This window comes from Candidozyma duobushaemuli, assembly GCF_002926085.2.
Source record: "Candidozyma duobushaemuli strain B09383 chromosome Unknown A_B09383, whole genome shotgun sequence".
NCBI classification, from domain to species: Eukaryota; Fungi; Ascomycota; class Pichiomycetes; order Serinales; family Metschnikowiaceae; genus Candidozyma; species Candidozyma duobushaemuli.
The window spans coordinates 1,784,352-1,810,637 of NW_020289901.1; the positions used below are offsets into that span (position 1 = coordinate 1,784,352).

General features: G+C 45.0%; 14 protein-coding genes and 1 non-coding gene across 15 annotated transcripts; 9 read left to right on the forward strand and 6 right to left on the reverse strand. All coding sequences in view use genetic code 12, as the record gives it.

The window, feature by feature from the left end:
* Nucleotides 1-239: 239 nt before the first annotated feature.
* On the reverse strand, nucleotides 240-755 carry CXQ87_000819 (uncharacterized protein; the record flags this gene model as incomplete). Its single annotated transcript, XM_025479385.1, has 1 exon — nucleotides 240-755. The coding sequence occupies one exon, from the start codon at nucleotides 753-755 to the stop codon at nucleotides 240-242; it is 516 nt and encodes a 171-aa protein (XP_025338858.1).
* Nucleotides 756-1,630: 875 nt separating this feature from the next.
* TAZ1 (lysophosphatidylcholine acyltransferase) lies at nucleotides 1,631-2,746 on the forward strand (the record flags this gene model as incomplete). The annotated part of the gene is made up of 1 exon (XM_025479386.1): nucleotides 1,631-2,746. The coding sequence occupies one exon, from the start codon at nucleotides 1,631-1,633 to the stop codon at nucleotides 2,744-2,746; it is 1,116 nt and encodes a 371-aa protein (XP_025338859.1).
* A 269-nt stretch (nucleotides 2,747-3,015) lies between these two features.
* On the forward strand, nucleotides 3,016-5,502 carry CXQ87_000821 (uncharacterized protein; the record flags this gene model as incomplete). Its single annotated transcript, XM_025479387.1, has 1 exon — nucleotides 3,016-5,502. The coding sequence occupies one exon, from the start codon at nucleotides 3,016-3,018 to the stop codon at nucleotides 5,500-5,502; it is 2,487 nt and encodes an 828-aa protein (XP_025338860.1).
* A 118-nt stretch (nucleotides 5,503-5,620) lies between these two features.
* On the reverse strand, nucleotides 5,621-7,323 carry KAR3 (Kar3p; the record flags this gene model as incomplete). Its single annotated transcript, XM_025479388.1, has 2 exons — nucleotides 5,621-5,704; nucleotides 5,725-7,323. The coding sequence occupies 2 exons, from the start codon at nucleotides 7,321-7,323 to the stop codon at nucleotides 5,621-5,623; spliced, it is 1,683 nt and encodes a 560-aa protein (XP_025338861.1).
* Nucleotides 7,324-8,023: 700 nt separating this feature from the next.
* Nucleotides 8,024-8,728, forward strand: RRP15 (Rrp15p; the record flags this gene model as incomplete). The annotated part of the gene is made up of 1 exon (XM_025479389.1): nucleotides 8,024-8,728. One exon carries the CDS (start codon nucleotides 8,024-8,026, stop codon nucleotides 8,726-8,728), a length of 705 nt encoding a protein of 234 aa, XP_025338862.1.
* Nucleotides 8,729-8,908: 180 nt separating this feature from the next.
* On the forward strand, nucleotides 8,909-12,895 carry CXQ87_000824 (uncharacterized protein; the record flags this gene model as incomplete). The annotated part of the gene is made up of 5 exons (XM_025479390.1): nucleotides 8,909-9,821; nucleotides 9,935-10,404; nucleotides 10,569-11,599; nucleotides 12,101-12,755; nucleotides 12,782-12,895. The coding sequence occupies 5 exons, from the start codon at nucleotides 8,909-8,911 to the stop codon at nucleotides 12,893-12,895; spliced, it is 3,183 nt and encodes a 1,060-aa protein (XP_025338863.1).
* Nucleotides 12,896-12,941: 46 nt separating this feature from the next.
* Nucleotides 12,942-13,400, reverse strand: CXQ87_000825 (signal recognition particle subunit; the record flags this gene model as incomplete). Its single annotated transcript, XM_025479391.1, has 1 exon — nucleotides 12,942-13,400. One exon carries the CDS (start codon nucleotides 13,398-13,400, stop codon nucleotides 12,942-12,944), a length of 459 nt encoding a protein of 152 aa, XP_025338864.1.
* A 312-nt stretch (nucleotides 13,401-13,712) lies between these two features.
* CXQ87_000826 (divalent metal ion transporter) lies at nucleotides 13,713-15,590 on the reverse strand (the record flags this gene model as incomplete). The annotated part of the gene is made up of 1 exon (XM_025479392.1): nucleotides 13,713-15,590. One exon carries the CDS (start codon nucleotides 15,588-15,590, stop codon nucleotides 13,713-13,715), a length of 1,878 nt encoding a protein of 625 aa, XP_025338865.1.
* A 1,579-nt stretch (nucleotides 15,591-17,169) lies between these two features.
* Nucleotides 17,170-18,348, forward strand: PDX1 (Pdx1p; the record flags this gene model as incomplete). Its single annotated transcript, XM_025479393.1, has 1 exon — nucleotides 17,170-18,348. One exon carries the CDS (start codon nucleotides 17,170-17,172, stop codon nucleotides 18,346-18,348), a length of 1,179 nt encoding a protein of 392 aa, XP_025338866.1.
* Nucleotides 18,349-18,777: 429 nt separating this feature from the next.
* On the forward strand, nucleotides 18,778-19,998 carry CXQ87_000828 (uncharacterized protein; the record flags this gene model as incomplete). The annotated part of the gene is made up of 1 exon (XM_025479394.1): nucleotides 18,778-19,998. The coding sequence occupies one exon, from the start codon at nucleotides 18,778-18,780 to the stop codon at nucleotides 19,996-19,998; it is 1,221 nt and encodes a 406-aa protein (XP_025338867.1).
* Nucleotides 19,999-20,528: 530 nt separating this feature from the next.
* On the forward strand, nucleotides 20,529-20,615 carry CXQ87_000829. The gene has a single exon. It is a non-coding gene; the product is annotated as a tRNA-Leu (tRNA).
* Nucleotides 20,616-20,682: 67 nt separating this feature from the next.
* CXQ87_000830 (uncharacterized protein) lies at nucleotides 20,683-22,829 on the forward strand (the record flags this gene model as incomplete). Its single annotated transcript, XM_025479395.1, has 2 exons — nucleotides 20,683-22,774; nucleotides 22,795-22,829. The coding sequence occupies 2 exons, from the start codon at nucleotides 20,683-20,685 to the stop codon at nucleotides 22,827-22,829; spliced, it is 2,127 nt and encodes a 708-aa protein (XP_025338868.1).
* A 35-nt stretch (nucleotides 22,830-22,864) lies between these two features.
* On the reverse strand, nucleotides 22,865-23,977 carry CXQ87_000831 (uncharacterized protein; the record flags this gene model as incomplete). The annotated part of the gene is made up of 1 exon (XM_025479396.1): nucleotides 22,865-23,977. One exon carries the CDS (start codon nucleotides 23,975-23,977, stop codon nucleotides 22,865-22,867), a length of 1,113 nt encoding a protein of 370 aa, XP_025338869.1.
* Nucleotides 23,978-24,462: 485 nt separating this feature from the next.
* CHA1 (Cha1p) lies at nucleotides 24,463-25,518 on the forward strand (the record flags this gene model as incomplete). Its single annotated transcript, XM_025479397.1, has 1 exon — nucleotides 24,463-25,518. The coding sequence occupies one exon, from the start codon at nucleotides 24,463-24,465 to the stop codon at nucleotides 25,516-25,518; it is 1,056 nt and encodes a 351-aa protein (XP_025338870.1).
* A 28-nt stretch (nucleotides 25,519-25,546) lies between these two features.
* On the reverse strand, nucleotides 25,547-26,266 carry CXQ87_000833 (uncharacterized protein; the record flags this gene model as incomplete). The annotated part of the gene is made up of 1 exon (XM_025479398.1): nucleotides 25,547-26,266. The coding sequence occupies one exon, from the start codon at nucleotides 26,264-26,266 to the stop codon at nucleotides 25,547-25,549; it is 720 nt and encodes a 239-aa protein (XP_025338871.1).
* Between the last annotated feature and the right edge of the window lie 20 nt (nucleotides 26,267-26,286).

The following is a 26,286-nucleotide window of genomic DNA, read 5'->3' on the forward strand; positions in this document are numbered from 1 at the left end:
ATACATCAGACCAACAAATATCCCTTCAGGTAATTATTTCGGCTTTTTCTTCACATTTGAGCTATTTGCCTAATCTTGAAATGAATCACTTCATCAAATCCTAAACTATCATTAGCGCATCTCCAGGCCAAGGATCTATGTATTTGGGTGCGAATGACTGCTAATTGGAGGCAGGGTAAATAGGGAGAGGAAGCCAAAATCTAAGACATTATTGCCGATGCCTATATTCGTATTCATAGTCACTCCAATTCGTTATAGGCCCTATTGAGCTCACAAACAACGGGCCACACACTATTGAAGCGATCAGTCCACCAGAAGTCAAATTGGTGTTCACCACCATTGACAGGCACAAAGAAAATGGATTCAAATTTGGTGGCAATACCGTAGCATATCCTGCTTATATCTGTGAGCGGCATTTCTAAAAGCAGCCCAACGGGAATCAGCTCTTTGAGAATTCGAGCAGCATAGCCTACGACTTCCCGAAACTTATTGAAAATTGCCCGGTCCACTTTCATATTGGCTTGGAGCCCAAGAATTCTTATCATTTCCAATTCAGTGAATGAAATTTCTTCTTTCAAAAGCAAGTAGATCATGGTGGTGTCTCTGGCACTGGACAAGTCATATCCGAGGAAGTCTCGAACATGATCGAGAGCAACTTTTCTCTTGGACATCGTAAGTCGATATTTGTAGACAAAGGGATCGAAGATGTCACCCGACGATGCATTTTGAGGCAGACAATCTAGACTGGAAGACATGGGGGGGGAGAGACTTATTGTGTCAGATTTGATGGTTGCAAAAAGCTCATAGGAAGACACAAACGCATCAAACATTACTACCACCACCCTTCAAAAAGTCCGATGACACTTGCCGAGGTATACGTCCGCCAATTGGCCTCAAGAAAACAAATAAAAAGCGAAATGACTCACTTCTTTTCGAGACGGCTCTTCAATGCTGATAGCTTCGTCCACGTGGACCTCATGAACAAAGACCCCAAAGACATGCTTCCAAACCTCATACCACTCACAGATGCAATGACTTTAAAAGTTGCCTTAAAAGATAGTCTAAGAGGCGATTCGATCGACTTCGATGAATTCAGAGACGATAAAGACTTAAGGGCTCTTGAGCAGTCTAGTGGGATAGAGATCACTCCCTTTGATTTTGCGGACTACAGATCGACATTTCTAACTGAACTTCTGGGGCAATGGACGCCATCTCTCTACAAAGGCTTGGGTCCATATGCTCCTTCAGAAAAGCAATGTAGACGGTTCGTAGCCTTCGTCCTGCGAGCGAGAAGAGACTCTTTCAAGGATACTCGATTTGCGTATGAAGAGATCTTCAATGACTGAAAAGAAGTCTTTGTCAATAAATGATAAGGCCATGTGTAATCGTCGTAATATGAGTGGGCTACACCTCATTAGTCGTGACGTATGTTCTCCACGTTTTGGGTGCGAAATGTATGGGGCATATGTATCTAGGCCGCGAAAGAAAAAATTGTGATCTGCTATCGAGGCCGAAGAGGGTTATGTCTTTTCAAGATGTATTGAAAAGAGGCGACGACTTTTTATCAGAATATCCCAGGACTTCGCCACTTTGGAACTATGCATCTCATGCGACGTGCTTCCTCATCACCATGAAGACCAAGCTTCTTCTCAACTTGCTATACAAACCTCATCTTCATTGCGTTGAGAAGCTAGATGCCGCTATGGCCAAGGCACAGGAGGAGAAAAGATCCCTTCTTACTGTGATGAACCACATGTCTGTTGTGGATGACCCTTCATTTTACGCTGTGTTGCCACTTAGATTCCACACAGACGTCGATATCATCCGCTGGGGGTTCGGTGCCCATAACATTTGTTTCTCCAACACCGCCTTTTCGTGGTTTTTCAACCTTGGAAAGATCCTTGGAACTAAAAGGTTCGGCGAAGGCCCATTTCAGGGTTCCTTGGATGCGGCAATCCGGGTTCTTTCACCAGATGATACCTTGGACTTGGAGTTCAGCCCGTGGGCCAGAGAACAGGACAAGCCAAACTTGATTCAAGAGTTTTCAAAGCTTAACGTTTCCGATAAGACAAAAGATTTGGTAAATTCGGTGAAGCCCTCCCCTGCATCAACTAACGTCCTTATGTCCAAATCTCCTTTCATCAGAACGAAAACCTCGTGGTTTCATGTCTTCCCCGAGGGTTTCGTGCTTCAACTAAAAGAACCACACAACAATTCCATGCGCTACTTTAAGTGGGGTGTATCAAGATTGATTCTCGAGAGCACCCGTACTCCTGTCGTGGTGCCCATCTTCGCACATGGATTCGAGAAAGTTGCACCAGAGGACTCCGCTGGCGAGGGTATAAAGCGCTACCTCCCGAGCAATTTGGGAGCTGAAATTCATGTCACCATCGGCGACATGATTCCAGACGACTGTCTCGAATTTTACAGACAAAAATGGAGAGACCTATGCGAGAAGTATATCGACCCAAAAAAGCCAACGGACCTTAGTGAAGAATTAAAGACAGGCAAGAGAGCGCAAAAGCTTCGATCTGAACTTGCTGCTGAACTCAGACAAAAAGTTTTAGACATTAGAGAGGGACTTGGCGTATTCAGGCCTGAGGATCCACGCTTCAAAGACCCTGCTTACTGGACCGAGTACACTAAAACTGAGGGCTTGAGCGATCCTGAAGTCAAGTTTATTGGTAAGAACTGGGCAATCAAAAGATTGCAACTGCACTTGCCAGAGTACGAAGAAGACGCTTAGTCGAGAAAAATTAGATACGTAATTTTGTGTATAGAAAGTATCTACAATTTGCAACCACTGCGCGCCTGGGTAATTTTTCATGCACATCTAAGGTAAGCTCTGCGGATGTCATTTGCACCATGTTACGCCGATCCATAATACAAGCATGCCGAACTCGAATACGGCTCTCCAATCCGGTTTACATATGTGGGACCAGTTCAATAAGGCACAAAAGCACATTGTTTGGTGATGCCAAACGGTCCAAGAGAGGAGATGGTTCACAAGATCAAATGATAATAGAAGAAGGAAAGGCTGACTACGACATACAAGGCACATATATAAGTGACCTCAAGCACTACCTCAAAACAACTGAGATTCCCACCAACCTCAGAACTCGCATTTTGACCACCAAGCTTACAGAACTCATTCACGAGGTACCCGACTTTGCATCAAAGACGGCTAATCTACAGACGATAGATAACGTCTTCAAACACCTATACAAATTTCATGACAATCGCATCGAGAAGGTTCTTCCATTCGGTGATCTACTCACACTTTACAGAAAGACCTCGTCTGTTCTTCTAGCAAAAGAGGATTTCAAGCTTCCTTACTACATGATGATCCTAGCTCAACAGCTACTAAGCCTAGACAGTAAGGTTCCAACAGATATATATGCCATTACAGTTGAGCTAGGGGCTTCAGTAAGGTTCAATGGGGTCGAGAATGCTCTCTCGGTTGTGGTGCATAATTCAGCGCTGATTCCGAAGGACTTCACCGCCGCAGTTCTCAATCGTTTCAAGAATAAGAACCAATTGGCTCTTCTGACATTCGAAGCGTTCCTTTCATTCGAGCCGGATGCTCGGAAGAAGATTGTCAACGACGATTTCTGTGACGAATATTGCTCATTTATCGAGCTGTTATTTGAGAATCTGGACCCAAATGTTCATGAATACGAGAATCTTGACAAAAATATTTATCGTATTCAGGAGCTTACCTGTGAGATCTTTGGATCCCTATCCTCGTTGTCAGTTGAGTCCATATTAAAACTACTCAAGCTATTCAGCGATCTCAATTCGGTGGTTGAATACAAGGATAAAGAAGAGGCAATCAGAACCCTATTGAAATCCATAAGCGAAAGGTCAATCGAGGAGGTCGAGCTGGCGCTCATGAAGCAGAATATTTTTGATGAGGCCCAATGCCAATTGCTTTTGTTAGAGCTCAGCAAGGTTGGCACGTTCCCCACTCTCCATCAAACACTAGCGGACATAATCATTAAGGATGATATCAAGTACTCAGCTAGCTTGAGACTACAGGCTAAGCTTTCATCACATTTGCAAAGCAATAGCGAAATAAGTGCGGATGAGCTTTTCGAATTCATTCGAAATTCTGTTACCTCGTCACCAATAGAAGACTTTGACAATGCTCAGGATAGTGTGGTGGAGGCAATCATGGCTTCTGGACTCGTGAGCCCCGACAACGAGGTGTTCAAACTACTACAAAATTGGTTCCGTTCGGAGTATGATGTTGTTCCGAGTATAAAAGTATTCCAGTACAGATTGGAATCTGCAATCAGCTTATCAGATAACTCGTTGGCTTCTCACATCTTCGAAACGTCCCTTAAATGTGATAACGTCCATTGGGAACTGGACTCTTCTCCAAAAACACAGCTTTTACTCAACAAGCTACTCCGCGTTGTTTGCGATAACACCACCAGTATTATGGATGTGTTCCCCTTTTTCCAGAAGGTTAAACAGCATATGAGGTCTCCGTGCAATGCTGAAGCCCTCGCAGCTCTTTCTGAAAAAATGGTTGCCGAGGAGTGTGTTGGAGATTGTATTGAGCTTCTCAAGCGTGAGCTTCCAAAAATTAAAACTGAGTCACCTAAGAGACTTTTGGTTACTCCAAGTTGGGCATATGCACATAGAGAGCTTTTTGAAAAGCTCTACGATTTCACAGTCGGATTCACAAACGAGGAAACCTTCGAAACAAACTGGGTTCTTTATGGAGAGCTTCACAAATATTTTGCCGTGCCTTTTGAGACCTATCTTCCAACGATGAAATTCTTCTGTGAGAAGGATAGATTGCACGCTGCTCTCGTGATCTTTCAGCGTGTTAAATCCCTTAACGAGCTCCACGGTTCGCATCATCATCTTCCTCCATCTCGTGAAATGTATATGTATCTATTCAGAACATTTGGTGATCGACTTTATGAAGAAGGTGTCATTGAAATTCATGAGTACCTAAAGATGGACATCAGTCTTCAAGAGAACGATATTGACCTCCAAAACTGCCTTCTTGAGGCCTATTCCAATTTGCAAAATATCGGGAAAGCTCGTGACTTGTTCCTATCAATGTCATCAAATCCAAAAATTGAAGGCGGCGTCAATGAAGAGACAGCTCGAATTATGATCAAGACGTATACCTACAGCGATATGATCTATGTCAAAAAGTTTTGGGATAATCTCTCTCAATTTGGTGTCTACCCAGACTTCGCTGTATTCAGACAATATGTCATTGCGCATGTCTATCATGGTCACGTAGATGACGCCATAAAACTCATTGACGACATTGACGATTACAACCTTGAGTTTTCTTCCGACTTGCTTCTTGCTATGTATAACTACTGCTTGGACCCCGAAAAGCAGAAACAGGTTGCTCATTGGGCGCTCGAAAATCACAAGGAAGAATGGCTGGAAGTTTCCCAATCACCCCTTTTGCGAACAGCGTCCAAGTACATGCCCGAAAGCAATCTTTTAACGGGTGGTGAGACGAACTAATGAAATCTATCACTGAACTTTTGTTCTGTTGACCTTCGTAGCAAATCTGAGCGAATTGATCGTCTCACCAAAATTTTTCAATAATGGCAGGATATTGACGAACATTAACGTCTTTGAATCACCTTGCAAACTGTGTTTCAAGAGATAGGTTAGCTTCGAGTTCCTGAATGGAACATGTCCACTTTGCCCGCCATTTCTCTTTCTCGATATACTATAGATTACATCACCGAGACATGAAAGAGACTTATTGATGGCTTGGGTTTCCTTGAGTCGGGCTCCTGTAGCATGCGAGTTGCTAATACGTTCCGAACCGGCTAGATCGACGAGGTGAAGCGTTCCATTTTTTTGCGCTCCTGTCAGTGAGTTGGTGCCCTTTATCCTGATAGTAAGCACCGAATGTGATCTTGAGGACCGCTCGTTTGCATCTGTTGCTGCGGTCGCTCGTCTCTTATTAGCTTTTAATAGACATTCAAGCGCTTCTGTAACACCATTCATAATGTTTGTCTTGAGGTTAGTGACAACAGTTGTGCCAGTGGTGTCATCATGCTTGATTTCATGCTTTGCAGGCTTGACTGAATCACTAAACAAATCCACGATAGTTTCATTGTAAATTTCGATAAAGCTCGCTTCCACTTTATGACTCCATCCTTGTGCCTTGAGCTCCTCGACATCGTGAAAGATTTTGCTGATAGATGATGGTATCATGCCGTCGCCTTCATTGGACATTGTGTATGTCTTGCCTGATCCAGTTTGACCATACGCAAATACGCAAACGTTAGATCCATCCAATGCGCATTGAACCAATTGACACCATTCCTCAAATATCTCCGAATTCTTTGTTCCGATATCGAAGATTTTATCGAATTGAAATGAATTTGCATCGTGACGTACAGCATTTGTGTAGCTCCACAGTGATGTGGGCTCAGATTTTGAGACGATAAGGTCCTGCTTACCGTTGTCACCAAAAATCTCGGGAGAAGAAGCCTCAATTCTCGCAGAAGAGCCACTATCATCCGGGCGTATTCTGCAAAATACCCTAATATTTCCCTTGAGGTCATGAAGTTTTGCGTGAAGTACTCTTCTCTGTTGTTCGAGCGCTGGAAATTGCTCACTGATTGCAGTGGCCTCTTTCTTATATCTCTCAATGTTATCGATGTGACTAGAGATTGAGTTTCTTTGTTCCTCAATCTCAGCAACTGTGTCATTAATCTTCTCTTGAATCCTGATCTTGTCCTTCTCCATGCTCGTGAAGTTCTTTTCCAACGCTGTCATTTCATGTTCTAGTGCAGCTTGTTTGAGTTGCAACTCGCTGCCGAGGAAACGCTGTACATCCTTTATTTGTGAAGTAACAGCGGACGAAGCTTCGCCCAACTCGGAAGATCTTTTTCTTGTCTCATTCGCTTCGTCATCTAACTTGGTCAGTAGCTCGTGTAGTGCTCTACCATGGCCCTCTTTGATCAGGATGAGTCTTCTAGTTTTCTCCTTCTGTGTCAATCTTATCTTTTCCTCGAAGGCACTAAGGTCCTCTTGTAGAGCTCGCCGTTGCTCTTGGTCTCGTTTTGCAACCGCTTCCACTGTCAGGTCGATTTCACGGGACAAAGCCTCTTTCAAGTCCATGAGTCTCTTGTCGTGATGAACTTGCAACTCCTTTTTCTTGAGATCAAAGTTGTATTCAATCTGCTTTATACTTTCTTGTTCCGCGTCATCCAATTGCTTCACGTTTGCTTCAACCTCTCGGAGGTGCTTCATCACTTCTCGAACCTCGTCCTCCAATTTCCTGTTAGTGAGCTCCATATTGAAAATTTCAGTCTTCCTCGACATGATCTGTTTCTTATAAACAAGAAGCTCCTCATGTTTTTGTTCAATCTCCTGCCGGAGAGGGTGTTGTCGTAGAAGATAACCCATAGCGCTATCTGATCTAGGTAGTATTTCTGGAACTGAGTAGCGTTCGATTAGTAGTGTTTTTTTCAGGGGCAGAAAGTTCTCTACGCCCAACGACCTTTTATGCCGCGGTTTGGAGGGACTAGACACTTTTATATCTCCAGAATGGCTCATGATCTCAAGCTAGTCTCATGCGTGTGTCAGACCTCAAACATAAACAAACGCTTGCAGTATGATCGTGGTGCACGGGTGCACTCTCCAGCGCCATAACTTTAACACATGAAGCCTATGAATTACTTAGGTTCTATTTTTTTTAGAAAAAAGAAATTACTATTTAAATTAATGTGTAGAGATCTGGGTATTTTGAACTAGGATCCGCTGTAACCAGAATTTTAATAAAGCAGGCTTTTGGAATCTAGATAAGGTTGCAGTCGTAGTGTAAGCTCTCACGACGACTAGAGTTATTTTTTTAGAAATTCAGTTTCTCCATAATTTGTCTAATTAAGATGCCAAACGTTTCATGCTTTGATGCCCTAGCTTCGTGTTTTAGAATTCATGGTTGGTTGCAAATTTCCTGCAGAGATCTTCGCTTTCAAGCCCATCTCTGATTGTAGAGAGTACTCATCGCATCATTAGCACCATGGGAAAATCCACTAAGGCGCAAAAGCAAGCAGTTAAACAGAAAGCAGCAACGCAAGAGGAAAAGCCCGAATTGAAAAATGAGAAGGTTCTGCCCTCTAACGAGTCCGATGTTCTGGAGCTGGAGGACGAGGATGAATCTGACGCCGATTCTGGTTTAGACGATGAGTTTGATGTTGCCAACGTCCCATCGGATGACGATGAATCCGAGGATGATGAAGAGTTGGATGACGAGTTCCCTTTGAGGAAGAAGAAAAAGGTTAGCACGGACGGTGGAGATCAATTTGCCAGTGCATTCAACGCTATCGTTGGCTCCAAATTGAAGGCATACGACAGGAAAGATCCAATTTTGGCCAGAAACAAGTCCACACTCAAAAAGTTGGAGTCTGATAAGTTGGAGAAGAAAGCCAAGCGTGAATTGCTTGCGGAAAAGAAACAGATTCAGGACAAGGTTCGTATACGGAACCTTCTTCCTTCAGCCAGCGAGCCTGAAAAGGTCCGCGATATCATCGAAAAGGAGAAAAAGCTCAAGAAGGTTGCCCAGAGAGGTGTGGTGAAGTTGTTCAACGCCGTCTTAGCTACACAAGTCAAGACCAAGGAGGAGATCGGTAAAACGAAGGTCTCTGCTGGTAAGCAGGACGAGATGTTGAATGAACTCTCTAAATCCAAGTTTTTGGACCTTGTGAAGGCAGCAGGCAATACTTAAGTTCATTTCATCACAAGAACCTTATCCCAGAATATTCACCGGGATTGACTTTTTAAACCTCCAGATGCCGCGATGCAGTGCAGTTAAAAAAGAATTCCCACAATGTTTAGCACGGCACAGAAAAGGCCTTCACTTTAGGGGTGAGAGGTGTCAGCGGCATTAACCAAACTGCTTACCAAAATGTCCATTACAAGACATGAAGAGGCCCATGTACGGGCGGAAGACACGCTTGACGAGCCCCTGATCGCTCCTTCGGAGACAGTCAGGGATAGACCATATGATAGACCACATATAGTGACCAGAGAGTCGAACTTGAACGTCACCAGCCTCGGTCAAGTAAACAACCCTTCAACTGTTAATACACAAGCTACTCCCATCAATGCGAATAAGGAGGCAATGACCCTCCGTAATCCCGAGAGAAATCTCTGGAGAGTTATTGCAGTGAGCATTTGGTCCGCTTGTGGAGGCTTTTCAGATGCCGCCCCTGGTGCCCTTTTGCCCTCTATGGAAGCCCACTATGATATCAGCTATGCAGTGGTTTCGCTTATTTGGATGTCAAATGCCGTGGGGTTTATATTAGTTGCCTGCTTCGCCCACAAGATTACTCCGTGGTTTGGTAAGAGGTGGTCAATCACCTACGGTATCATCCTGTCGGTTGCTGCATATTCTTGTATAGCAAGTGGCGGGCCATTTCCACTTATTTGCATTGGTTTCTTTTTGGGCGGTATCGGCTTGGCAACGGTTTTGGCTCAGTCGAATGTCTTCTTATCTAAGCTTGACAAACAGTCGAAGTACTTGGCCATTTTTCACGCGAGCTATGGTGCTGGGGCAACAATTCTGCCTCTTGCAGCCACAAGTATGGTTGGACGTGGAATGAAGTGGAACTACGTTTACTTGATTTTGCTTTCTTTGATGGTGATCAACTCTTTCAATGCAAATTTGGCCTTCAAGGGTGCGGAAGATGACTTGAAGCCATGGGATCACGATGAAGAGACGGAATCATTGATTGATAAAACCAGAGCTAGGGAGGAAGGTATCGAGCTTCAAGAGCTCCTGGAGTCTGGCCGTGCTAGCCGTGCTGAACGTGCTGAACGTCTGACCCCCGCTAAAACCCGAACGATATGATTCTCGCCTTGAAGAATGGCCCTACTTGGTTGATCGCTCTATTTGTGTTTTGTTATCAGGGTTCCGAGGTGTCGATTGGAGGTTGGATCGTTACCTACCTTTTGGACTACCGTAAAGTTGGCACCAGCTTTGGTTATGTGTCGTCTGGTTTTTGGGCAGGTTTGACCATCGGCCGGCTTGTTTTGACACGTCCATTACACAAAACGCTTGGTCTCCGCAAAAGCATTGTTATATTAGCTCTTTTGGCCATTGGTATGATTGTTTTGTCATGGGTGGTGCCAAACAGTATCGCTGTGGGTGTTTTTGTCGGACTTGGTGGCGTATTCATCGGTCCCACGTACCCATTGATGATAACAGCGGTTTCATTTATTGTTCCAAGAAAAATTCAGGTTGTAAGTTTGACCATAATGACCGCTTTCGGATCCAGCGGAGGAGCGCTCCTTCCTTTCTTTACTGGTTTAATTGCAGAGAGTCAGGGAGCCTACGTTGTGTTACCAATATTCATCGCCACATACAGTGTCATGTTAATATTCTGGCTCATCTTGCCAAATGTCGAGCGAAAGCCTGATCAACCTAATGATGGAAAGTTAAAGAGATTCTTGCACAGAATTTGGTAGTATATAGTGGAAAGTGAAAGAAGTCTCCCCACAGTGTGTAGTCTAGTGGGTGCGAAAAACCATTTCGATCTAAGAATTCTCCAGGTCACTCAAACCAGATGGCTGTGGAACTACACATTAAGCACGGCGATGAAGCTGTCAACAAAAAGGACTTTTCGGGCGCTATTGAGCAGTACACCTTAGCTCTCAAAGAGAACCCAGAAGCTTTCCTAGGCTACATCAAACGTGCTGCAGCTTATTTGAAAGTCAGTGAATACTCCAATGCCAGAGGTGACATTGACAGAGCTATTTCAATTGCCGACAAAAGAGGGAAAAGAGATGATAAGGGACTCTGCTACTACAGGCTTGGTCTAATAAACTACGCAGAAAAGCACTACTCGGAGGCATTGACCAACTTCAAGAAGTCCAAAGAGCACCTGTATCTGGAGCCAGCGTTGGATATCTGGATCAACAAGGCGGAAAGAGATTTGAAAAGAGCAGGCCAAGCGGCTGAAGAAAAGCCTTTGACTTCTGCAGAATCACAGTCCAAACTGACTAGTGCCGATGTCATCAACAAACAAGCACCATTGAAGGTAAAGATCAGAGACGACTGGTATCAGTCGAACGACACAGTGACAGTCACGATTTACGCAAAGAATGTCAAGGAAGAATCCTTGGGTGCTTCGTTCAATCCTCGTTCCGTGGCGCTTTCATTCCCCAGCGGCGATAACTCTGAGTACAACTACAATTTAGAACCTTTGTATGGCGAGATTGACACTGCTGAGTCCAGCTGCAGGGTATTTGGAACAAAAATTGAGCTCACATTGGCCAAGAAAGTCAAAGGTAAGTGGGCTCTGCTTGAAGGTGATGGTCCCATCAAGCCTGTGGACACCAAAGAAGGCCCCACAGAGCAATTAGCATACCCTACATCCTCGAGAAAGGCTGTCAACTGGTCCAAATTCGATGTGCAAGAGGACGAGGAGGAAGAGGACTTCTTCGCTAAACTATACAAGGACGTAGATGACGATACTCGCAGGGCCATGATGAAGTCATATGTGGAGTCAAATGGCACTGTGCTCACGACCAATTGGTCTGAAGCGGAAACCAAAAAATTTGAAACCAGTCCGCCCGAGGGCATGGAAGCGAAAAAGTGGAATCAGTAGACTCGCCTTATCTGGTTCTGGGCATCAGAAGAGCAGATCCAAATGTGGCCGCGCTGCACTGCGAGCCTCCCTATTGTGCATAAACAAGGAGAACACTGATCCGGATGCCTCGGCGGAGACCTGGCAACCCTTTAGCAATTTCAAATGAAATTTTGAATGGCCATAGTCATCTATCTGGCTTAGTCATTATGAATGCTTGATTTTTTGCAAATTTTAAAAAGCTTGCTTATAGATGCGGTCATTATGAGCTGCAGCATGATGCGTACAGGGTTGACCGACGTGAGGCGGGTGGTTGGATTCCCTTTCCTTGTATGCGAGATTTATTATTAAGACAAAAGTCCGTCTCGCTGTTGTTCCTACTAAAAATCTTTTAGTTATTTTGAGACATGCCTTACTTTCATAGATTTGTCTGGTATGTGCAATCATTTCCTGTGGTGATCCACAGGGTAATCTATTAGTGATCTACTAACCCAAAGGCCCGTTTCAAGTGGAACGGAAAGTGTGGTTGTGACAGGTAATTTCGATAACTGGTCTCTCAAAGATGGTGTTTTGAAGAAAGCCACAGATGGTGACTTTGTGGGAGATATCCGTGTCGATGAACCACAACGGTTGATCTTCAAATTTGTTGTCAATGGCTCCCAATGGATCACTAGTCCTAAGTACAAGATCGAACATGATCTCCAGGGCAACGCCAATAACTACTTGGAACCTGAAGACTTGGAGAGAGACGAACCCGAACAAAAACCCGCGACTGAAAGCATTGAAAAGCCCATTCAAGATGAAGATGATAACGTCGAGGTGTTTTCGTCCCCGTGTTCGTACGCTGCATTGTCAATTCCAAGCGAGGGCTACGAGGATCTCGGAGTTGAATCCGTCGAGGGCGTCCCAGAAGAGCGACAGTCCCCGCCCGTGTCTGAGCCGAGGCATCGTAACGCCCCTATTGACATCCCAGCAGCCCATCCAAGCTCGCAACCAAGACCATTTCAGCCCAACCACACCACCTCCTACAAAAGTTGCCACACCAGTTCAGGAGACACCACGCCTACCAACTCCGTCCTCACCAGCGGCTTCTTCGAAGCCAAGCAGCTCGCCACCCCACCCAGCAAGAGTCTGAAGTATCGACTCTTGGCACTCACTCTCGGAGTAGCTCTTATACTGCTCACTCTCAGCAAGGGCATAAAGATTCCCTGGTTGTGAACGCGCTTGGTCTTTTACCTGAGCCGGCCAACTCGTCCAAGAAGAGAGATGGTGTAATATCCCGCTTTATCGGTTTCTTTCAATAATTACGAGGCTCATTTCCATTAATTAATGCTATTTGATTGGATTCGTTCATTTCTTCTTTCCCTTCTTCTTCTTTTTGCTCTTCGACGACGGAGCTTGTGGAGTCTTTTCCTTCTCTTCAGGAACAGGCGTCTGTTCACGAGTTGGTTCCTCGGCTTCCACCTGAGGTTCCTCAAACTTGTTATTACTCATGACGCTGGCCACACCCACAATCTCAGTCTTTTGTTGTTTCTGAGCAGGCTCCTCTGTAACAGTGGCCTCTGCTTTTCTCTTCGTACTAACTCCACGAGGACCGAAGTATGTTAAAAGTCTGGACAATTCTTTTCCCTTCCTCGTTGAGTACTGAATACTCTTTCCCAGCTGGGGCTCAGAGCATTTGAACTTGACAGAGTGCACTGGAGCAGCATTGTCTTTACTCTTTTTTGTTTTGTTGGAATAGGTGATGGTGACGGTGGCCGATGGGAATGCCTCGAAGAGCTCGGCCAGGCTTTCTATGAAACTCTCCATGGCTTGTTTAAGACAGTAATCTGAGAAGTTCTACTCGCACTTTTCATAGTCGCATTTTCTCTGCAGCGCCAATGTGGGTTCGCTTAAGCTCGACTCCCTTCAGAACTGCAAACAATTCTGGTGAATACTTTTCTATTTCACAGTGATATAAATCTACCTGGCAATCTGCTCACGGTAATGCTTTGGCGGTTTAGTGGACCGGCAAAGCTTTCATAGCTATGTTCTAAGCGAACCTACAGTGCGTTCCTTTGTTCTATAGATTATCCTAGTATACACCTTATGACTTGAATGACGTCTTTTTGTCATGTTCACCTAGAGAGGGACATCATAGCCGAGCACCCAGCTGCCTATGAGCACAATGTTGAGCAACGTGACAAAACTCCATGAAGTAATTGCAAAGAACGTCATCCAAGGACCATTACTCATATCACTGTAACCCTTGATACGGAAAATATCCTCGTCTGATGTGTCTATGGAGTCCGGATTAGCAGTGTATGAAGGTGGGTTTGTGGACTCGGTTCTCTGAGTACTTGCAAGTGTAGGGAGATGAGCGCCCGATCTGCTCTGCTGCAGCACCATGTTCTGGCGTTCATGACTTTCATCATCAGTCTCGTCTTCCCAGCCGACACATGGATGTGCCTTCCTGAGGTCCTGAAGTCTGATGGCGGGCTCGCCAACAGAATAACGGTTCCGCTGAGGGACCACCGTGTTCTGAGTATTGGAGTCACTGCCAAAAGATAATTCCTCCTCGAAAATAGTGTCCACATCTTCATCGCCATCTCTCACCAAGATGGGGACACTCATGATTTTCTTGGAGCACGTAAAGTAAATCAATGGAGCTGTGACAACAGGAAGCAAAATAGACAAGACAACCTGCGAGGCATTTAACGTCCTCGACAAACCATCTCTTCCTGTAAACGAAACAACCATTATGCAAGGAAAGATCGCCAATGCTCTAGTGACAAGACGACGAATTACGGGCGGGAAGCTCCACAGCAAGAAACCCTCCGATACCATCTGGCCCGCAAGTGTACAAACAACACCAGCAGATTGACCGGAGCAAAGAAGAGCAAGCACGAACACGAATCCTGCCGTTTGAGAGAGATGAGTCGAAAGAAGATTGTAGATGGTGAATAAATCAGCATTGTCTGAGCCTTCATCATCATCCGAATCGGAATCTTCGTGGTCGTCATCACGCTTGCTTTTCGTTCCCACAGTGGCGCCGGCAACAATCAAAATAGTTGAGTTGACAAACAAAGCCACAGTGAAAAGTGAAATGACAAGCTCTGCAATTGTGTATGCCATGGTGTCGTTAATGGCATGAACTGAGGGCCTGTAGTACTCTTCTTCTTCTTTGGCGCCAACAGCAGTGGCGTATTCCTCTCCGGTTAAGTTTACTCTCTCTTCTTCAAAACTTTCAGGAGGTACCTCTTCCACCTGCTTAGGTGGTGTATAGTATCCATGCTTGATGTCAAAGTCCTTTAGCCTAGCTTGCACTAAGCCTGAACCGAGGTATAAAGAGTGAGGCATCACGGTGGCTCCCATAATTGCCAAACTCAAGAAGAGGCCATTTCCGCCTTCTCTCTCGCTGGTGTCAATAACCTTCTCATTAGGTAAGAAGCCTTTCAAAACTTCGATGAACGAAAAATTGGGTTCTTTGGATACTTGGAACAACTGGATTGCAAAGCAAACAACCGTAGCGCCAACAAGGACTGAGACAAACGACTCAAAGATGCGGATGAAAAGTAAAGGGCCGTTTGGCCTGTAGGCCATGAGAACAATCAAAACGTCCACCATGGTGATGATGACTCCGAGAGCCAAGGGAATGTTAAACAAGATATTTAAAGCGATGGCAGTACCCACGACTTCAGCCAAATCTGTGGCGATAATAGCGATCTCCGCCAAAACGTAGATGAAAATATTGAGTCTGTGGGGTAGATTCTCTTTGCAGTTAGCAGCCAAATCCAAACCAGTGACAGCACCGAGCTTGGCCGACAAAGTCTGCAAAAATGCCGCTAGGCAGTTGGACAAAAAGATCGAGAATAGAAGTTTGTATTGGAAAGCTGAACCAGCAGCCACGGCGGTCGAATAGTTACCAGGATCCATGTAGGCGACAGAAACCATAAGGCCAGGGCCTATAAACCGCATGTACTTGCGTAGCACTCCCCATATTCCTTGTAGCCCAGGCATGTTAGGCGTTATGATGCTGAGGGGTTGTGCTTAAAAGCGTGGTTGTGATGTGTGATGAAGTACCAAAAGTCGTGGAATGTTGGTGGTCACGACAACTTCTTAGTGATGTAAGACGAAGGGATGTCCTTTCTTGTTCTCTTGGGACAGTCAGTTCAACGAGACCGTGTATGCTGAAAACAGTTGGTTTTGCTAGAAGCTATTAAAGGTTTTAGCTAAGGTGGTTGCTTCTATAGAAATTCTCAGCTGCGCCCAGGAAAAGCACGGGTGCGAAAATGCTATAGAGGTCTCGAAAGTAGCAGGGTCCGAGGCACAAAATCACAATACACCTAGCAACCAATAACGAGAGACAAATGTAAATTTCTTCGAAACCGGTGGTTTTAGCGATTATCAGGGGAAGGATTTCCTTTCTTGTCATTTTTTTTGGGTTCTCATGAATTAGGTTTCTAAATTGATCTAGATCCACCTACTTACATGCAAATAATAGCTGCGAATAGACCCTGTGAAACGACAGTGGTGACAGAACCGGCGGTAAAATACGAGTTTACACATGGACCACATATTTACTCCGCATCAGAAGAATATCATTTCAAATCTGGTAATATTTTGATGAATAAATGTAAAACTTGAAGATTCAAAGAAAGAGAACGATGGCTATAGTGAACAAGGTTGCATCAGATCGCCGAGCAGTTTCAGGTTTTCGCCTGATGGGACGCTTTTTTGTTCAATTATCACATTGAAAAAGTGAGCTGCCGGGTTTCCAATTCATTTTCTCTTACCAGACCCCACAAAGTAATGTCACCTTCATGCCGATTTGCGATGTATAGGCTCACATCACAGAACCCAGACATTTCTCTCACTGAGACACACCAAAGTTTCTCTAAGGCTCAATGACAACCATATTTTTCATCACACTGTCGGGAAGCTGTGTCGTGGAACCAGTTCATGTGGTATCCCGGAGAACATCGGAAAGCCGCACCCGGGCAGCCGTCTACTGATAAGACTTCTACACAGCAACAATTGCAAGAACGTTCGAGTAACTTATTTCAATGGAGTGCTTTAATCATTGGATGTCCGAATCTAAGAGAATAGGGTCAATTCATTAACGAATGTTTTTGACTCCTTGAGCTCCGGCGTTCGCAAATAAAGCGATCCAGAAATTGAGGCATTGCCGAGGAGAAATTCGAAAAGGTATGGGTTGCATTTTAAGGTAAGCTCTGAAAATACTATGATATTGTCAATTTCATGGTTTCAGTTCCTCAAGTCCAATTTAAAGTCACACTTTGGTGCAAGTGCCGAGTCCGGTTTGACAGATTTTGCACCCAATGTTCGGAGATGTCGCGCCCGTTCGGTGGTCAGAGTCCGAAGTATGCACAACTCCATCAGTTCTACTTTTTTGAACCTCAACTTGTTCCTTCTATAAGTCGTACATCTACGAATTACCTACAATCCCATGTTGAGGTTTACGGCTACACGTGCATCACGCCTTGCCCTGGTGTCTAGAGCTGGCCGAGTGGCTGTCTCTAGAAACTTCCATATTCAATCTTTATTGCTTGATGCTCAAGTGTTCAAAATGCCTGCCATGTCTCCCACGATGGAAGAGGGAGGCATTGTTGGTTGGAAAGTGAAAAGTGGCCAAGAATTTGCTGCTGGCGATGTGTTGCTTGAGGTCGAGACCGACAAGGCCACGATTGATGTGGAGGCCCAAGACGACGGCATTATGTGGGAGATCTTGGAGAATGACGGTTCCAGCGGAATTGCTGTCGGTAAACCTATTGCATTGTTGGCTGAGCCTGGCGATGATTTGTCGTCTTTGGAAAGACCTGACTTGGAAGCGGAGACACCTGCTCCCAAGAAAGAAGAGCCCAAGAAGGAACAGCCGGAACCTGCAGCAGAACCTCCTAAGGAACGCAAGACTGAGTCAGCGCCAAAGGAGACTCAACCAACAGTTGAATCCAATCAAGGCTCAAGCGAGGTCTTCACGAAGGCCAACCCACAGCAGAAGCTCACACCAGCTGTGGAACTATTGCTTCACAGCAAGGGTATTTCCGCCGAGGACGCAATTTCCAAAATTCCAGCCTCCGGTCCTAAGGGTAGACTCTTGAAGGGTGACGTGTTGGCCTACTTGGGCGAGATCAACAAGGGAGCTGTCGAGAGAGTTGCCTCATACATCAAGAACAAGGAACACTTGGACTTGTCCAACATCAAAATTGCTCCTCCAAAGGAAGCCGAGAAAGCCGAACCAAAGAAGCCAGAGGTTGTGAAGCCCTCAAACGTTTTAAAGATAGAATTCACCTCGGAGTTGGGCGAGGGTGTTTCGGAGTACAAGTTCCAATACGCTTTTGAGAAAGCATTGCATTCTGCCGTCACTCAGACATATGGCACAAGATTCCCTGAGTACTCGAGAGGACCATCTCCATCGGCATTGGAAGTTGATGATGTCTTCGACGACTTGCTCGTTGCCCCCGTGTCAAAGAAGAGATTCGATGTCTCCGGTATCCAGTACAAGTTCATCAACCTGGTGCCCACAAATTCTGGTGCATTCGCCGCTGCACCTAAAGACTCTTTTGATGAGCTTCTAGGACTCGAATCTACTCCGGCACCAATCTCCGGAGATGTGGAGGGGCCTGTTAGCGCTAATGTGACATTCAATGTTGCTTATGATGAGAAGTTGGTGGATTCCAAGGAGTTTGTTGAGGAGTTTCAAGAATCTTTGCTTAGTCAAATTCCAGCAAAGCAGCTCATCATCACACAATTGTGAGCGCTTCATACAGCAAGAATCCGATGAGAGACGCTAATCAAGAGGGTACACAAATAATATAGGAATGTAACATGTAAAGTAACGCATCATATACGTCAATGACGAAGAAATCCAAAAATTCATGCTGAGCACAACCTTCCCTACAATTCCACACACGCAACGTTATCAGTGGAATCATCATCGAGTTCTGCGCAGAGAAACCTCCGCGCATAACTTTTTTTTTTTTTTTTTTTCCCTTGTGCGGTCTATTTTTTTTTTTTTTTATAATCTACACATACATTTCTTGCAACCATTTACAACAACCACACTTTAAGTCCATGAAGTTTATTTGGAAACTCTAACCATTCATTGCAGCCCATTTAATACCGCAACGTCACCGGTTTCCAATAGCAGCCATCGATAGCTCATCGATACCATTATCAGTCCATCATGAGTATTCCATACAACATCAACGCTGCAAAACCAGCTGCCACCATGGAAGGCTCCCTCGAAAGCCAAGAGAAGAATAGGCGAATTCCGCTTGTTTATGGCTCGAGAAACGGTTCACCAAACCCCCAAAATTATGCAATGGGCACCCCTTCTCCTCCACTCACTTCTCTACTGAACAGGATGTTGAACAATTCGATGGTTCCATCACCCCTCACGCTTCCACCTCAGCAAGGAATGAGAGCGAACCACAACTCCATGCTTTCGAAATCTTCAGAACAAACGCAACACAACCAGATACAACACGCGCATCAAGGCTCAGACCAGATGCATCGACAACAGCGAGGGCCCACTCCACAGAGTTACCAAGAATACCAGCAGCGCTCACAGAAAGAAACCAACTCAATGATGAACGTTGGCGATTTTCAACACAACCAGCAACAACACCAGATACACCAGAACCACAACTCACAAGTTCCTCACTACGCGAGCCCGCAAATGTTCAGCAAGCAGGGTCAACAACAACACTTGGCACAAGGCCATCCGCCCTTTGAATATGGCCAATACCAACACATACAGCCACTAGGACAACAGATGGACCAGTCTGATTTCCACCAATATTCTCAACACCAACAACAACAGCCAAACCAGGACACGCACCAGGTGCAATCGCAATTTGCAAACCATGACCAAAAATCTCTTGGGGCGCTGCCTCAAAACTCCGATGAATCTGAGGGCAAGCACAAAATAACAATAGTTACCAAGTTTGTTCCCGCGACTGAGGATGATGGGTCAAAGAAGAAGAGAGGACGTCCCAAGAAATATATCTTGGATCCTGCAACGAATGAGTTCATCGATTCCTCCCACGAGAACTTCAAACGTCTCAATAAATTACTCAAGGAGAGTACCAAAACAACTCTGAAGAAACTTGGCGATGCCGAGCAGCATGTGGGTATCGTAAAAGGAACGTCTCTCAAGTCCCTTAATGATGTGGCTGTGCAACAGCTTTTGGAAAAGAAAGATAAAAGAGGACGCCCAAGAAAATTCCCAATTGAAAAAACCGGCCTCACCATTCGTGGTGTGAGGGTAAGTGGAACTGGCCGGGGGCCATCTGAGAAGGCTCAAGTTACAGCTTCTAATGTTGCAGCTGATACGGATAAGGTCAGCAAAAAGAAGAGAGGAAGACCCAAGCGCGAGGAGAGTGTGGGCGCCACTGTACAATAGTTTTTGATAGGCATTCGGTATATGTATTTATAATTTTTGATAGCGGGGTATACTCTTGGAACTGAAGAATAGACCATCACTTATGGAAGCACGTAGTCCTGTTAAATATCGTATACAACACTCAATTGACTGACGGACAAAAAAGTATACTTCAAGCAGCACTCTCAGTCCTTTTTTGATATTTGAAGATTAGCTCAAAGAGTTTGAGACAGCATGAAAGAAATTCCTTCGATGCTCGGTTACTTATTTTCCGAAAGTACGCTGTCTATTGTGGTCGCTCGCAAGAAATTGACTGTGAGGAAGTCCTCCAAAACTGGTCAAAGTCACCGCAGACATCATTAACACTTTAAACGGTTCTCTTAAGCTACACTTCTTCGACTAGTTTCTTTCTCATTGCAGAATTTAAAAAAAGATGATTTTAATTCTGTTTTGTGGTATGATTTGACCTTTACAGGTGATTCGCCCTACATGCAGGACTGCTGAGTTTAAAAAAATATATTTAATCTGCAGGTGTAAATCGTTGCTTAGTAGGAGGGTTGGCCGAGTGGTCTAAGGCGGAAGACTTAAGATCTTTTGGACGTTTGTCCGCGCGAGTTCGAACCTCGCACCCTTCACTATTGTTTACTTTTTACAACCTTCCACAAACCATCATTACTGCCGTTTGCAAATAATTTTTTCTGCTCCATGTCATTGGCGAAGCTGATCGTCGTGGGGAGAGCTATTGCAGAGTCAGGGCTTTTAGATCCTGTTCAATGCTCAGACAACCTGCAAGTAGCCATAAACAACTCCGACCATTTGACCGTTTTAGAACCCAAACTACCCTTGTTACACAATTGGATTTCAAATGGTGCATCCGCTGGACTGAAAAAGAGCACGATTGATCCTAATGACCTCTATGACGTGAGAGGAGTTTTTAACATCGCAGATCTTGAACTGCTCGGTCTCCAAATCTTCTCCAAACTACTCATCGAAGATGGCGAGGACCGATTCTCTTTTGGCAGAATCGCAGAGCCATTGATAATATCGCATGCCTGGTCTCCAGTTGATGATTCTACACGAGATTGCTTCCTTGGAGTATTATTCAACACAGGCGAGGTTCTTGTCTTGAAGAGAACGACTCAAGATTCAGGTCAGTACGATGTCGTCATAAGAAGCTTTACAAGTCTCCTTGACAACATGAACATACCTCAAAATAGATTGACCAGTGAGGGAGACATCATCGTGACCAATGCAGAGCATCTTGAATTGAAGATCACTAGTTTCACATTTGGAAAGGCTTCCAATGGCGCTTTGTATATTCTACTAGCGCACGAGAGCGGGCTGGTTTCTATTCATTCATTGAGTCGTGGATTGCCTGAGGTATCGAGGCTTCAAGCGGGTGGAACTATCGTCAAAAGTGCCTGGTCACAGGATCTATCTACGACGGCATTGCTTATGTCTGATAATTCTGTGCATACCATCTCCTTAGATGACAGCATGCAACCTAAGAGTGATACCCAAAATGTGAAATCGGCCTCCAGATTTCTTGTTTCACATCTCAAGTTCATTTCTACGGACACCCTCATTGTGACCGACAGCAAAGCGCTTCATGTTATCAAGGGCGGCTCGATTCGAGAGACGAAGTTGCCTTATAGATCCACCATTCTGGGGGTTTCATTTGCTAAGTCATCCGCTGGCTTCACAGCATTTCTTTCATTTGAATGTGGCCACTTCTCGATGCTCACGATCACTGAAGAGGGCGAATGCACCCTCCGACCACTGCCTCAGACATGGACGAACTTTGTCAATCGCACTCTCCTTCAATTTCAGTATGCTTGTCTTAAGGAACAGAACAAGGCACCGTCAAATGTTTTCAAACCTTTTCTCAATGATAAGGTGGATGGTAACCTAATGATTCACGGCTCACATCACAGCTCCAACGGTGACCTCGTTTTCGCTTATAATGTCGTGCCCAAAAATGTCATCCATCATGAAATTCGCTCAAAAGCTGAATTTAAAGTAGCTGTTGTGTCTGCACTTGAACTCGATCCCCAGATTACGATTGATCAAACTCTTGGTACCTCAATCTCACAAATCCATGGCATACTACTAAGAGACTATCAGTCTTTTCCAACACCTCCTTCGAACGGTAAAGAGGGCATTACTGAGTTTATTCGAGCTATTCAAGAGTGGAAAATGCATAATTTTGTTGACTTTGGCGAGGTAAATCTCAACGTTTCACCTCATGAATCATTAAACAAAACATTGTCAGAGGAATTCTTGCACAATAACTCGATACGAGACTTGCAGAAGCTATTTACTTTTAATTCAGCATATATTGCCACTTTAGAGGCACTTGAATCGAATGAAGAGTTGGGTACTGTTACCGCTCCGGCGAAGGAAAAAGTGATCGATGAACAGGAGATGATTAAAACCAAACTTGCGACACAACTTCGCCAGGCAGTGCTATCATTGGTGAAGTTCAGGGACCTTATTACTGAGGCAGACAAGTTTTTGTATCTTTCGTTTGTCAAAACTCTTCCGATTGACTATCAAAGCCAGTTTCTGAACTTACCCGCGGAGGTAAAATGGACGGAATCGACAGACTTGGTGACGGAGACGTTTCGAGTGGCCATAAATCAAAAATATGACAAATCGTTCGAGAGATTTGCTTTGTCGGACTCGTCTCATTCATGGCGCCGTTGCGACCTTACCTTGTTTCCTATCTTGAGTCTCAACAATAAAGCTGACGAGTCGAATACGTTCGTTTATTCAATCGCGGAACACGAACCCGATGGTCTCGCCTACACCTTACAGACCCAACTCAACTTCTGCGTTTACACTGGAAATAGAGTGTTCGACCTAAAGGTGGGTCTTTAATGCTATATTAATGATGAAATATATAAGAACCAGGAACCGGCTGGAAACCCTCATCGCTATCGGCAAACAGTCCAGACAAAAGATCGAGCTCCTTCTCTCTGTTCCAGACAAGTTGCGAAGAGTTCCACTTTATGAGTTGACTGACCTGCTTTGGTGGGGGGTCTGTAATTTTTGTAACGAGATATGCAACAGATGATTCTGCAAAACCGTAGAGCAAGAGACCAATCCAAGGTGCTCTGCGAATGAGAAGATAATGGCACAATCCAAAGCCAAAAAGGAGGCCCTCTCTAGATCTAATCCACTGATCTTTCTCGGATTTGGTGAACCGGACTCGCGAGAAGTAGGGAGCCAACAAGTCGTGAAGCATACTTCTTGAACCCCAGTACGTCGTGAGGAATAACACTGCCCAACGTTTTGGTATGAGTTGAAGTAAACCGAATATGACAGCTGCATTGACAGTGCCGATCTTGCCATCCAAGTTCAGAAATGAAATAAGACCGAGGATGACGGACCCGAAGAAGGGTATTTTACTCACAAAATAGGCGCCAACACTCATGAGAGTCCGATTAATGTGTCTGCGCATGAATGTCGAGAATTCTTGAGAAGTAGCCCATTTCTTCTTGATGCTGTCAAATGTAGGCCGGTTATCAGTAATTCTTTCATCAGTGCTGAGAGCAACAAGATTTTCATGGTAAACACGTTCCGTTTCGGGATGCTTGGCCTTACGAACCTGGTCAACAAATTGCAAGCTTTGCAAGAATAGGTCATCCAACTGTTTGTTGAAGTATCTGGACCCTGAGATCAAGAAAACAGAAATGTTAAGCACATTGAACTGGAATGACTTCAAACTAGCCACAACGTGATCAAGACCTTTAGATTTCGTGGCCAATGCAGCGACTTTCACCAACACTCGAAGTAAAATGATTGGTGACCATATGAGACCCTGGATCACAAGCGACGCTTGAATAGCTATTAAAGACTGGCGATAGTACTTTTGAGTAAGGAGCGAAGGGTTCTGAAGAGTTCGGTAAGCACCTAGTATTGCCAACTGAAACCCTCTTAGGATTGCCAAAAGTGAGAATCCCGGTGGTGGGTTCGAGATCAATATGGGAGATGCCATTAATGATAGACTACGTCTTGTGTCGTGAATGCTTCAGGTGAAGGCCATCTCGACATACTGCATGGTGGGGTTGCCCTACACGGTGATTCTGGGAGACCGGAAACCATCATATGTGGTGGAAAAAAAAAACGTTTTAGTGTAAACACAGAAGGCACAGAAACGAGAAACGGCACTGTCCGGTGAGCCATTACTTATGCCCAGGAGACGCCAAGTGTAGGAACAGGTGATCATAACATAGTACGGAAAAGCATTTCCGCAAGACTGGGCCCGCGCTCCTCACTATGTGGCGGGAGCCGTTTGGAAGTCCATCTCCATTTCGCAGCCATGTCTTACTGCGGAAATGCACTTCCGCAACCACACAAGGCAATCGGGGCAACTTTGCCTAGCCATAATAGCGCATGGCCCTAGTATGGCTGACTCCTAGCCGCTTCGCGTAGAGTATTAAAGCAGCGACGATTGCCATTTTATATGGTTCATCAAGGAAAATGTTGCAAGTCTCCGAGACAGTGTCCCAGGCCCCAGCAGTACAAACCTCCCTCGTGGAGGTGACTGACTTGCTTTCATCCTCTAACAAACTTCCATGTCGGGTGTTTTTCAAGAATGAAATTGAGCAGCCATCAGGCTCATTCAAGTTGAGAGGAATTGGTCACTTGATTCACCAGTCTATTCGCAAAGCCAGAAATGGGCCCAACAGCCACAAGCCAATTCATGTTTTTGCATCCAGTGGAGGCAATGCCGGGCTTGCTGCCGCCTACTCCGCAAAGTTTTACAATGTCAAGTGCACTGTTGTTGTTCCTACCATTGCTATGAAGCTGGTTGTGGAGAAGCTTCGGCAGTATGGTGCAACTGTGCTTTTGCACGGCAATTCCATCAGCGACGCTGACAAGTTTGCCAGAAGCCTTATGGCCGACGCTGAAACCGAATTCAATTGCATTTACTGTCACCCCTTTGACAACCCATTGATTTGGCAGGGTCACTCGTTGCTCGTTGATGAAATGTTCCAGAACCAATTATCCCGCGAGGATGCCAAAAAGGTGAGAGGAGTTGTCTGCTCAGTGGGTGGAGGCGGCCTCTTCAATGGTATTAAACAGGGGCTCATGAGAAACAAGAGCAAGGCCGACTGTGTCTTGGTGGAGACGGCGCAGGCGCCTACTCTTTCCAGCGCTGTCAAGGCAGGATCAGTGGTGACCTTGAACTGCGTCAGATCACTCGCTACATCTTTGGCCTGTTCATATGTTTCTGGTCCCACATTAGACTTGTTCAACGACCAGTCCACGAACAGGAACCACATCACCGCCATTGACGATCTCGAGGCTGTCAAGGGCTGCATTGCATACCAAAAAGACTTTGGCAAGATGGTAGAGCCTGCTTGTGGCGCTGCCGTTTCTGTCGTTTACAACCAACTCAAATACCTCAAGGAGAGTGTGGGCAACTTGACTAAGGACGACATTGTCATTGTCGTTGTCTGTGGAGGCTCCTGTGCCAATGAGGCGGTGTTGGACCGCTACAAGAGCATGCTTCGCCTGGAAGCTCATTTGTAAGTTATACAGCAAATATTAATGTCACATTTCAAAAGGTCACATCGCTACGTAGAACCCACTTGACGCCGTCCTTAACGATTTCTGCTTCATGCTGTAGACAGTCATCACCATGCTTGTGTAGTAACGCTAGCCCCTTACTGGGATGCACATTGATCTCCTTCTTGCTGTTTGAGTCCGGATAAAAGATGGTTCCACCACCAACAAATTCATCGCCTCCTGTCAAATAAATTAATAGAGTCCACCTAGTAGTTCCCATTTTGGAAGGCTCATGCGCTAGTGGGCACTTGACCGAATCATCGTAATGCTTTCCAAAATGGTGGCCCTTCGTGTACCGATATATTCTTAATTGTGGGTTTAGACTCTTGGCATCGGCAAATGTTTCATGAATATCCTCGAGCTCCTCGTCCTCATAATCAACCTTCTGGAGTAGGATCTTTTTGAGATAGTTCCACAAGGCATCAGCGGCCTGGTTGTCTGTCAACGAGATTCTATCGTTATAGCGAGCGGCATAATCTTTGCTTTTGATAAGCGGAGTGGTCTCGAGTTTGAGACTAGATTCAAAAGAGCCTATCAATTGGTTACAAAGGTCATCACTGAAGAAATGCTCCACAGTGACTATTTGACCTGAAATGATTGATTGCGGCTGAGGAGTGAAGAACAGCTTTTTTAGATTTTCAGATTGGTTAAAGAATTGTTGCGGGAATTCATATGCTGTAGGTTTTTGTTTGGTCTGCTTCTTTGGGGCCATGGTGATCTGTACTACTGAAA